This window comes from Epargyreus clarus, unplaced genomic scaffold, assembly GCF_041222505.1.
Source record: "Epargyreus clarus isolate Ecla_fem2 unplaced genomic scaffold, WU_Ecla_fem_2.2 ptg000018l, whole genome shotgun sequence".
In the NCBI taxonomy this organism is placed as follows: domain Eukaryota; kingdom Metazoa; phylum Arthropoda; class Insecta; order Lepidoptera; family Hesperiidae; genus Epargyreus; species Epargyreus clarus.
In genome coordinates this window covers 1,259,815-1,272,888 of record NW_027332226.1, presented here as the reverse complement: position 1 = coordinate 1,272,888, position 13,074 = coordinate 1,259,815, and the positions used below count along the sequence as shown (strand labels likewise).

Sequence of the window (13,074 nt, the reverse complement as noted above, 5' to 3'; positions counted from 1 at the left end):
GTCTTTCTCTCTATTTCTATTTTCCTCTCTTCCTATATACATTTAATATTTGTTTATCTCCCTTAGTCTTCTAAACATTTTTCTCAATTCCATAATCTTCTCTCTCTTGCTCTAGGAGCTGCAAAGTGAAGTATCAGGCTTGGAGGAGACTCGGGACGATCTGTTGGAGCACGCCGACTTCGTGGTGAGCTTGCTGAAGCCGCACTCGAAGGACGCCGCCCAGGACACTGAAAGGAACGTGAAGGAACTCGTCGAGGCCTACGAGAAGTGAGTGTTTCGTGTGTGTGTGATATGTGTTGTGAGCTAGATACGTTATAGTTATCGGTCCATATGAAGATCTAAAATTGAAAAATAGGGAATGTAGTCCACATAAAGAACTTGTAGTAGTAGTGTCACAAATTCTCTCTCATATTGAAATGTAATGTGATTTTAGGTTTATCTTTTACGTTATTCTAGTAAATGCGGTACATACGAAGATTTATAGGTGATAAATAGGGTTGGCTAATCTATACTATGTACTATCGAGGCATCTAGGATTAGTTTGCTTTCAAGAAGAATTATGGTTACGGTGATAAATGATTACTTTTCTTTAAGGACTTGATATAAATACAAAGCTTCCTACATATTGCGAACCTTTTCTGAACTCTGTAAATAATTTACAAACAGGATAAACTTGTTAATGTCAATTTCTTGTGTCTTTAAAAGGAACAGATTGTTCAAAGCGGTATTTTCTTAATTTCATAGTAATATATGAGAAAGGTATAGGTATAATCTTATGAAGACTTAGTTGGAACGTTTAGTGGGACCGTGCATGCTGCTTATATTAGCTCTGAGTGTCGTAGTGCACGTGCTGATATAAGTAATGCCAGTTTAGTTTCAGGTTCATGGATGTCAAGGTCAGTGAAAGCTTCGCTTAGTCTCTGTTTTTAATCGAAGTTAATCGAAGACGTATGTCTTTTGTCTGTTACAGGACTTGATTATCAATTATTGTGTTAATTATGTGTAATTGTCTTTTTATATTTTTTGAAGAAGATTTTATGATCAATTTAGGTAAATTTTGGAGCTTTTGTGACTTGTTTTAATATAGGTCTGTGGGTATTTTTATTTTGTTGTATTTATTTAGGGTGAAATGTAAAGTTGTTTGGTTTTAATACGTAAATATAAATATCGGAATCGGTACGGAAGCGGCTGCCCGTAAAAAATAGATAAAGTTACAAACGATATGACTTAACATGAAAATATTTGGATGAATTTGACTTTACGTTTGAAATTAATTATTGCTGTAAAAATTCCATAACGTCTTTCAAATTTACGTACACTTTTCAGCGGAATGATATAAACTCTTCTTATTCTAAAAGTCGACCTGCACACATGAAGTTTATTTTTGACTGAACAAATTTTTAGCCACTTTTGAGCTCTATTGGGGATTTAAAAAAATCCTTATATTGTTTAGACCCGGTTTAGTTTCATATCTACAGACATTGAACATCCCAGACACATGTTTTTCTTTACAGGCACGTGCCTGCGCAGTTGTAACGGTGGATAATGACGTTATTACACATTTTATAAGGCAAAACTGTATTGTCTGATACGCTCTATGCCTGTTGATGTAGATGAACCCTTTTACTATGAGTTTTCTGTAATAAATGTATTAAGTAGATGAAATACAATAGATCGTGTTTACATAGTTTATACAACGTGCTTATACATAGTGTTACGAAGAAATTCAAAACAATTGAGAACAATAACAATTTTTACGGTTTTAGTCATAGTCTCAGTGTCTATTGGTTTTATTTTACGACAGTTTTATTGATGCTATTAATTTTTCCGCAAATAAAACTACCACTTAAGTGCACAATAAACTAAAAACTATCTTTTATAGAGGAAGTTAAGTAGGCCTACAGGCCACCCAATGGTTAGTGACCACTGCCGTCCATGAAAATCTGAAATCAGTCGCAGACAGGATTGCTGATAGGGCTACTCGTACTTAGAACGCCTCGTGCGTTTGTCATCCTTACCACATTATTCAAAGCAGCGCTTGACACTTCTGTTGGGCTCTACTTATATCTACAAACTTTGAACCTGTCGTGTCATAGCAAATCTTATTTTTCTATTAAATATTATTTCAGGCACGGTCCGTGTCTGCGGGTCATGTTACCGAAGATATATGAATACTCGTACTAATTATATAGACTGATAGTTTTGTCTGACGTGGACCGGTCAGTGTCTGTTACATTTCTTTAGATATACATTCAGCTTTATAAGTCACAAATAGTGTAGAGAGTTTGTTTTAACTTAAATATTTTTCAGTGGTTAGTAAAAATATTATATCGGTTGTCAAATAATATTAATTAAAATGTAAGTGGTGCTAATGAAAAATGAAAACTTAAAATAATTAGCATTATAATATGCTTGCATTAATGACATAAGTGGATTTAAATTAACTTGTGCTGTTGAAACAAAACACTTGTTTAAACGAACGACGATAAAGTTGTAAAATAAGTTATTTTTACTGAACACAGTTAACTAACACTGTTGTATTAATTGATAACTATACAAATGCTATGGTTATTACCAAGAAATTGATAACTAATTATTTAGACTATTGTTCTGCCGAAAGAAATTGAATATAAGCCTAACATGAACTTTACGAAGAAAGAAAATATAGTATGTTCCCGAATAAACATCTTTTAAATACGGGGTTACAATATTTGCCGTGGTCATCCTATTATTGTTCCACTGTTGGGCATGGGTCTCCAGTAAAAAAGGTTTGGGCAATGGTCCACCGCGCTGGCCAAATGCAAATTAGTAGACTTCACACACCCTTGAGAAATTTTATTTTAAGAACTAAGACGAGGTGCAAAAATAATGCGAAAAAATCAAGCAGTATGCGAAATACTAAGAGAGTAGCATATTTTTGGAACTAGAGGATTTCTTATAAAGATTGAATAATATGTAGGTCTATCATAATTTCTAACAAGAAATAGGATAATTTGTTTATTTAATGACAATAGTAAGAAGGGTACGATAAGATTTCACCATAGGTCTTAGGGTCATTGTTGATCTGCCTTGTGTTCACACGTGTTCTACGGTATTTAATGTCATGGGGATAATTTTTTCGCGATAAAATGTTAAATCCAATTTTATTGCTAAAAACGCCCGTTTGCTTCTTTGTGTCCATAAAAGTAATAGCTGACAATTTACTAAATGTTCTCTGCATTTCACATGAAACACTCACAAAGTAAATACATGAGTGAGTCGCTGCAAACTGCACGTTATTTATCGCCGGGCGGCCATTTTTGTTGGCGTCTGAGCACGCGTCTCCGGCACAACGCTACAATAACATTCGCCTGGAGGCGGCGGCCATAGAATACGGGATGTATGGAAATGGCTATTATGGATATTACTTATACTCTTACTCTTACTTATACTCTTGAAAATAGACCCCCGTTTCTGTCGTCCATTTTTTGTTAATAACGAAATTTGCTTATGCTTGGAAGATGATATACCCGTGGGTTGCAGTTTAGGCTTATATGGGTACGATCACTCAACTAATTGACGTCGTAGGTTTCGCCTGAAGCCTCATCATAGTCAGAGGAGAACCGTGCCCAAAGCTTGGATGAATACCTACTGCTACTTCCATGGTTGTTTTCCAAAAGCGGGAAAATAAAGTTTTTGCTAAAATAACAACATGATCAGTAAAATCTGTTGTCAATTACAAATCATAAACTACGTTTATTCGCAATTTCTATTCAGTTTGTGCTCTTTGGTTGTGTTGCGTTCAACTCGCCATGAACCAATATTGTCGGAGATAATAATATTTTAGTGCCGGTTGATATTAAACAAACTTTTATTTGTACATCTGTCTACATTAGCTCAGGCGCAGAATCCAAAGATAGTTTTTGCTGCGATAAGTACCTACTTAGTACTCACGATTCAAGTGCTCAAGGTCTTAAAATTCTCATAGTCTTTGTTTTCAAAACTTTGTGATGAGGTAAGTCTATGCACAAATAAATTAAACTCACTGTACTAACGTTTGTGATTTCAAATCAAGTTTTCGAAAGATGGTAGAGCCATTTAGTTTCGGCCGGGGGATAAGCAGTCACCATTTTGATGGAAAGGTTGGATACCGGCTGACTTACATATGAGGTGATCATGTTAGTTCTCAGAAGTAGTTACGCATATGTGATCGGTTTCAATAAAAAAAAATTGAGCGTCTCTTCGGTTACTTCGAGTTTGTTTCAATATAAATAGTTAGATGAAATTATGAAGTATATTCGAAAGTCTTTAAGATTCTTCATTATTTAAAATCACTGTAAATAAATGATTACTAACTATATTATTAGCATAAGGACTATGTACCCAATGATATTAATTCCCCGACGTCAGGTACCATCCTAAGGCTTCATATGAATATTGTAATGGGATTCCATATTACATATATTAGTATTATTGGAAAGTAATACGCTTATTAGTTTATTACACGGCTTATTACAACGCAAAATAATCTAATATTATCACGGACTTTTGGCGTTGTCACGTTTCGTATTACCAAAGCGGTAAAGTGTATTTTCTTTTTTAAGCTGAATGGAAATCGAATAATTAGATGGTTACAACACTTTTTAATTTTCCACTTCTGGGCACGTGTCTCTCCGCAATAGGGGGAGTTTTCAAAGAACTTTTGAAAGAACTTTCGTAAGATTTCTTTTAGGGCCTCCTTTTAATGCGTACCTTGTTGATTTATCGAGTAAGCAATTTCCATTTACCGAGTAAGAATTATAATTAAATCCATAATAATTTCGATGCGGTATCGTTCGTACCGCCTTGAAAGCATACTATTCGATCGATGTCTACCACGAGCAACATTGCTCCATTTTCCACGGGATTGTGTGCCGGAAGTGAGTTTTTGGCACATCGTCAACATCTTGACGGGCCGACGCCGCGGCCGCAACACTTCGCTCGTCACACAAACATTCATTTTGTGCACCATTAACATATTTTAATTGCGTATTGTAAAGCAGTAGAGACCACTTTTCGTTAATTTTTAATTTATTACCTGCCGAGTTTGTTTTGTCAACAAAATGGCGTCGAGCTTTCTGGCGCTTTAATTGATGTTCCCGAGGTATTTTCGTTGTTTCGCTCTGTTTTTTTTTGTATAGTTTACGGTGCTCTCTGGTTTATTTTAATTAAGTTTACAGTTGTCGTTACAGTCGAATTGATGGATTTACAGTTCGATTCATCCAAGTTTAGAGCACTTACAGGTTGTTTTAACATTCTTCAAGGTGATAGAAATCGTGTCTCGTCGTGGTTACAGGTTAATTTGTATAATTTCTTATAAGTTCCTTTAAGCAAAATGATATGAAAGATTAACCATTGCACCTTTAGTAGTCGAAGCGTGCTTAAGTGATTATTACCGCTAAGTAGATACATCATGGTAGCCCTTTATACCTTTTTAAAAACAAAGCAGTAACGAGAAACGGTTTGTGATTATAACAAAGATCCTATCATATTATATAAGTCAGTTTTTTCAGTAAACTGTACGAAAATCTTGGAAGTAGAAATTGTTTTAGTAATAAATTGACCCAATGTCGAACATATTGTATTTCAAAACAGTTTGCATGCCAAACAATTAGTAAAACGGATGTCCATTAGATTGTTCGCGGGACTCTCGCTTCCTTCCCAAACATTGCACAATACGTGCTAAAATATCCACATTCTCACCGCATTGACATCATTCACACGGTGCTATGTTGATGTGTGTTTTTACGATTTTCACGTGTGATTGATTACTTATTTTGATTATAAATATTCATGAGCGTGTTTTCTATCCCTGAGGACCAGGTTTTTAGGTAATATCTGGTTGATTAGTGGTATTGCTACGCTAAGCCTTGGTGGATAATCTGAGTAGCTGCCTCCACGCCACTGTCTTCAGCTTTTCTGAGAGCAGCTGTCACCGTGAGCCCCATAATCACTTTTATAGATCTCTTAACTTATTATGCAGAACTAACTATAGTGACTAAGTGAAAATTCAATTTACCCTAGACACTATTGTCTATTCCATCCATCATTACGACTCTTTATTGTAGTTCCAATCTTGTGAATGATGTATAAATAGTAACCTCCCGATGTCTGTCGATACCGTCTCTCCGTCTCTCTCTAAATGAAACAGCAAAAACCCGCGTACTATTTTCGCCACGATACAAAGCTGAATTCTCGCGTAATTTTAGGCCCCTCGTAAATAGGGTTGATACGTCCGAAAGATGAGTATAGAGGCTAATAGTTTTGTTATATGAATAAGAATGCTTGTCGATCTTTTCGACAGGTGCAATTAGGTATATGTATGTTTGCAAATTAAAGATTATTTAAAGGCTGTTTTATTTTGATAATCTTAGCTATTTTTGTCTGCATAATGTTGTGTGTGGCTGAGTAGTGTGGTTGAGTTGTACCTACTCTGTTCAGCCTACTTTCATTTGGTTTAACGAATAACGTATACATTATACAGTATTTTTTATCTACTACAGGATCGGAATATATGAGACCTGAATTTGCCTTTTAAAGTTGGCATGGTTCTTAAATATTCTGCCAGCGCTCCCACCGAAGCGATCCAAGGAACCCAATCGTAAGCGTCAATCGTAGCTCGATATAAAAACATGTTGGTATCGGTTACATTACAAATTCCCCTCCGATTCGCAGAGGATGTGCTGGCGAGGTCTCGGAGGGTGCATGGCACATGCGCACTCGGCATATGCGCATGTGCTATGCCTATGCATCGTGAATCATCCTCTAATGATATATTAGGGCGATGCGTGCCCCTTTATTCTGTTTGTTGGGTTTTTTTAAGTGTTCAATTTTAGTATTATAAGAGTACCTACTTAGATGCTTCACCGTGTTACTAAAAAGAATTGCGATCGATATTCATGCAAGTATTTTGGGTTATAAATTATAATAAACATCAGCTCTACATAAATCAGTTTAAATTTACAAACATCAATTTTATTATAATCGCCTTGTACCGTCCTTTTCGTTTAGGTACTTAACTTGTCAATTTTGCAACCCTTTTTATGTCCCCCAACTTGGCACGTGTTTCACCGAGGGAGACTCGTGGGCTCCCTCACGTTGCTTCGATACGGATTGCCAAACGGAGTTGTCGGAGAGTTGTCTAACCGCGTCGGATTTTTAAACTGCAAGGCTTTCCACAATGTTTTGCTTCTGTTCAATGACAACAACCGGGGTCGACGGCTCACCGTGCCCTCCAAAGCACCGGAGCGCCCATGATAGCTACAAGCGGTCATTCATTCAACTCCCAACCGTATCCAAAGTTTCTAAACTTTTGTAAATCTGTTACGCCAACTTGTAATTGGAAATTATCAACTAATAACTAGAAATGTCTGTAAATTTTATTCTTTTTCAAAGAAAATCTCAAAAGTAATGCAATAAGATTAAAAACAAACCCGGAGTACCGTTGCCCTTTTGCAAACAAGCTTAACTACCTTCCGAAAACGTAAAGAAATTGTTGTTTTGTTTAAAAATATTTTATGGCAAAAATTCGCCGGTGGTTCATTAAAATTCTGCGAGCATTGTCGTGCGCCTTGACCAAGCTCCATTCAAAACACGTTAGCATTCAATTCGCACCTTATTTTTGTTCAATAAAGATCATATTGGCTTCGTTGCTAGCTACATACATTGGCATACACACCCAGAATACGCCAAATTGGCTTCAGGAAAGCGCGTCGTGTGAATTTGAACTTTTTTACGAGTGCGTACGTCGTTTTATAGTTCGCTGTCGTGTATAAAGTTTAGTTTTGTTATGGTGATGTAGTCGGTATCCACACATATGGAACGGTCAAGGGCGGGTGGTTCTCGGCTACAGAAGCGTAATGACGTAATGAACAAAATGGGTACAACATATTCCAATAAATCATTCTAAACTACCATACGGTCGTATTGTATGACTAAAGCGTAGGTCTGTTACTCGTTTAAAGGTGTGCTGAATTAAATCCCCTGTGCAAATATTTGTATCACTTATCTCCGTTATAATCTGGTACAAAGCAGTAGACATTGGTGTAATATAGTCAATCTGATATTAGGTGTTCACAAGTTTTTCTTTAACTAAAGTATTAAATGAGTATACAGGTCATGTCTTGGTAACTAACTGGTGTGTAATGTACCACAAATAGGATTGCACATCACTCACCACACAACTGCATGTGTTGTTATGCTTGAGGTCTAAGTTGTAATAGCTCTTACAAATATTTATGCCTTATTCGACACTACATAATTATACAAGATGCAACATAGGGGAGCAAACACTTTAAACATTAGGTGAGACCGGTGGCGCTTACGCACTCAAACCATAAAGTTTCACCGTTTTACGTGTGTATGAGTGCAGTATAATATTCATAAGACGAAAGCACCGATTGCAATACAAATATTGCTCTTCGGTTAAACCCTGTGAGTTTCTACTAAACTCAGTAAACATTAATGCAAGATATCCTAAAAATGAACTATTACAGTTCATTTTAGGTTAGATTGCATTTATAATGCCTTTTGCTTTTAGCCTTTTGCTTTTCAATGGTTCGACCGGGGTAGTTGGTACCACCGTACCCATTTATAGGAAATCCAATATTGGATACCTGTTTAATTTAAAACGAGCGATAATAAAACGCTGAAAGGACGAAACAGTCAAACCGTGAGACTTAATAAAATTTAAAACAAAATTCAGTTGGTACGTAATATTTATATTCAGCGAAAATATTATTCACCCAACCGAATTCTCTGTTGGTATTTTTAATAAAATGAAAAATATCTCGTCGCCCCGACTCGTGGTGTCGAGGCATGCGGCGAGGCTCCCAGTGACATCATGGTGCCGGAATTATCTCCGCAGATGACTTAATGACTTCAATATTGTCGTAGCGCGTCACAGCTTTGCTTAAGCCACATCCGTGTGCTTGAGGAGTTGAGAGTATAAATTAGTAAATGTGTGTTAAAGTTTTAGTATTTTGAATGGTGGTAGTATGGTTCGATAGGGGAAATATTACCACACACATTAGTAACAGCAGTTCTGCCTTGCGTTGCAAGAATATGAATGCCGACTAACTTATTTGTGACGCGACATTAGTAGTCCTCAGGAATGGCACCGCACATTTTTCCGGTAATACCTGGTCTATATAGAGTTAGTCATAGATGTCCATGATCGGTAGTGAGAGTGACCATTTACCATTAGGTTGAGTGCACGGACGTTTGTCGCTCGAATTTTATAATAAAAGCTGTAGATTTATACGCGAATGGAGTGGACACGCTCGTGGATATATATAATTCATTTTACTCATGTGAGTCATTCATTGGCATACAAAGTTAATAAAATATGTTTAGGTGAAGTTTTTATAGCATTTTTCAGTATTATTGTTTAGTGTAAGGTTTTAATTTGAATAATATTTGTATAAAATATGTAGGTATTAGATACTTATGAATGTTCCAAGATAATTTTGTTTCAGTAGTTGTTCGTATTAGTAAATAGCTCGTTGTTCGTATTAGTAATAGCTAAAACTCAAAATCGCTAATTAAATAGTTACGCGAAAGATATTCATAAGAACTTAATTTAGGATACTTTAAAATCCTAGAGCGCTACGAGACCCAAATTGATAAAATCAGATTGATTCATTAAAAAATACTCAAGTGTACCTAATTACAGGGAAATGTTATATTTACATAGATAAGAACTAGGTTGTAATAACAAAGTTGTAAGTTTATAACATATTTTGCACACGAGAGAACACGAAGAGGGGTGACTAATCTTTGAAACGTTTTAGTGTTAGCACGTTGCTACTGCAAATTACAGCACGCGAGTGGACGTGCTACACAAAACATTCTATAAATGTAGGTAATTACTAACCAGCTACGTTTAACAACATTGTCAACCATAATAAAGTTAGCACCCGTAATCTTTACTTTTACACGTTTACATGTGTTCGTTATCCGAAGCGTCCGTGGCTATGACAACGAGACGTCGCCGCCCCGCGGAAAAGAGACACCGTCATGGCGGCGAACCTATCGATTGCTGCACGCGGTCGTCTGCCAAGACGCAATGTGAAAGCGATCGATGTTTATTTTTCTCTCGGGGTATCGCAAAATTCAGGATTCGGACACTGGCGCATTATACACTGGAATAGGATCAATCTCAAGGATTCGTAGGAGAACTAACGCCCTAAATCCGTTTGCTGCGTAAGTAAAATTGTATTTCACGCGTGGCACATAGGGCTCATTCTCCGATCGATCGGCGTTCCAGACGCGGGCTCGGGGGACGTCTGTATAATCGTTACGTATTCAAACTGGTAGACTACTATTTCCGAACGAACCGCGCATGCGTGGTTCGCATTTAATGGGTCAGGGCCTCTCAGTGTGAACTGGAACCCGAACGAGGGTTAAACATAGAACACGCCTTCTCAACGCGGTATAGATTTTCGAGAAAGCAAACGCACATGCAATGCATCGTATCCTACCGGGCGACTTCGCTCGCCCTGAAAACAATACTCGACTAACCGGTCGCGAAATAACCCGCATGGAAACATAGACACAGTGTATAAAGTGCGGGTGACCGAACGCGTGCAACAGTGTACATTCCTACTTCTAGAATCGAATCGAGTGATCCTAGTGGGACAGGGATTATTTTTGACGGTGAGTCATCTTCCGCCACGTTTGCGGTGTAGGGACATTTAATTTTTGCGGAATCTTATAAAAGTAAACGCCGGGCAGCCGCTCCGTGAATGTTTGTATCGCTCGATTCGCCACGCCGTCGCGCCGGCCGGCTTCGGGCCCGGGTGGCCATCTGCGCACCTCGTCCTCGTTGCGCAATACGTTTAGGCATTGACAATCGCCGACTTGTCATGTCTTAGGCAAGGTCGCGGGACACGTCACAGCGAAAACCATGTAGATATGCCGGTGCGAAACGTAAACATCGGTGCACCGAAAACTCGGGTGATGTCATTAGCGTCAGATAAAATTAGCTGCGCCGAGCAAATCTATCGGTCGGTTCATTGAGCGACTGGCGGGCGAAGCGAGCGGAGCGCCGCGGGTCGCTGCCGACGAACGACAAGGTAGGGCCGCTGCAGGCGCTGCGACCTTGCGGCGTCACGACGCGTCATGCCGCGCCGCTGAATTATTTTCGTCGCGTTTTGGCAGCTACCGCTCCGCCACGAGCCGCACTCTCCGCCCGCCGTATACGTGATCTAAACGTGTTTTTATTCTTTACAGATTGCGACAGACTCTAGCGGCGAGGCTCGCGGAGATCGACGAAATCGTTTCCGAATTTGACCGCGTGTCGGAGAAGATCGAGGAGCTCCGGCAGCAAATCGAAGTTTACATCGCCAAGGTCGGGACTTTCTACGTATTCGGGGAGGACAACGCCGACGGAGTGCGCGAATTGTCTAAACAAGTTTCGGAATTAGTCGAGCGCACCAAGAATTTCACCGAGGAGAGCAGGAGGAGGTACGGCGGGTCCGCGCCCGCGGACGTGGCGCAAGACTTGTCCGCTTTAGAATTATCGTCAGAAGCGTTAGCCGCAGCCATGGAGGAGAAGGAGAGGGAGTGGAAGCGCGCGCGCACCGCTCGCACCGAATACGCGACTGACGTGGAAAGCGTTCAAGAATGGATACGCGCCGCAGAGTTGACTGCAAGGGACCGAACCCTTCCCCCCGAACCCTACAGAGAGCGACTGGTCGCTACCAGATCCGAGGTGCCGAACGTGGCAGACCGCCTGGAGCGGCTGACGCGCAACGCTCGCGCGATCGTCGAGGGAAGCCGCGACGCCGGCGAGCGGCAACTGATCCAGTCCACCGTCACGGCGCTCTCGGAGCAGTTCGCGGCAGTTTGCAGCGAGCTTGAAGCTCGGCAAGCGGCTGTAGAAGATGCCTGCGATGCTGTGACCAGATTCTTAGCTCTATTAGAAAAAGTCCTGCTTTGGGTGGAGACACAGCGTGCATTCCTGGCCCGACCGCTACCGCTGGCCGATTTACAGGAAGCACAACAGAAACAGACTGAATACGGGGTACGTTCGAACGGTGGTTACGTACTTACATCGAAATAAATAAATCGGGTACCACAACATAGTATTAACGAATACTATATTTTTGTTTACAGAACGCACTTAAGAGTTGTAAGCAACAAGCAAAGAATTTAGCCGACATGGCGAAGGAGATAGAGGCAATAGAACGAGTCACGAGTCCAGGGGACTTACCTTCTAGATTAGAGGCGGCAGAGAATGCGACAGTTGACGTCGAGAAGAAATTAGCGAAAACCGTCTGTTATCTTCCTTTTTATTTTTGGAAATCCATTGAAAACCTGTACATATTTTAATTGTAAGTTATTTTTCAGAACGGGTTACTTCAAGAACTCGCGGAGGAATGGGAGAGATGTGAAAAGAAATTAAAGGACGTCGGACACTGGCTGGAAGCCACAGCTAGAAACTTGGAAGCGCCACAAAACGCAAAGAAACCCCTCAGGGACAGGCTAGCCCACAGGGAAAAGTTAATCAATGATATTTCAACACAGAAGACGAAGATTTCCTACGCAGTGGAGAAACTCAACGTGAGTGCGATGTTCTTCCGATCGGAAACTAGGTGGACGGTCGAGTCGCGTTAACCTCGGGGTACAATGTGGTGTGTCCGGCAGGTGCACTTCGGTCCGGACGGCGTGGCGGCGCAGTCGCGCTCGCCGGCCGGCGTGCAGCGCGCCGCGCGCGAGCTGGGCGCCGCGCTGGACGCGCTGGCGGCGCAGACGGGCGCGCAGGCGCAGCAGCTGGCCGCCGCGCTGGCGCAGCTCGACGCCTACTGCGCGGACGTGGCGCGGCTGCGGGCGCAGCTGCTGGAGGCCGAGCAGCGCCTGCGCCACGCCGCGCAGCCCAACTACAGCCCGCGCGACCCCGAGCGCGCGCAGCGCCACCAGCAGGTGAGTCCCGCCGCCCCCGGCGCCTTCACCCGCACCGACACCGACCGAGTAGGTGGCTAGCGAAATTCTAGTTTTGTTTATCTCCGAGTCGGGGGGCTCCGCTCGCCCGGTGCCCGCCCGACGGTATCGCCT

At 40.8% G+C, this 13,074-nt stretch overlaps 1 protein-coding gene across 1 annotated transcript in view; it reads left to right on the top strand.

Annotated features, from left to right (window-relative positions):
- The window catches only part of Msp300 (Muscle-specific protein 300 kDa), a 170,090-nt gene that overhangs the window by 98,501 nt on the left and 58,515 nt on the right, over nt 1-13,074 (top strand). Inside the window, exons 30-34 of the mRNA XM_073082697.1 lie at nt 116-267; nt 11,251-12,043; nt 12,136-12,294; nt 12,370-12,582; nt 12,667-12,942. Coding sequence (XP_072938798.1) covers nt 116-267; nt 11,251-12,043; nt 12,136-12,294; nt 12,370-12,582; nt 12,667-12,942 — 1,593 coding nt within the window. The remainder of the gene's footprint in view (nt 1-115; nt 268-11,250; nt 12,044-12,135; nt 12,295-12,369; nt 12,583-12,666; nt 12,943-13,074) is intronic.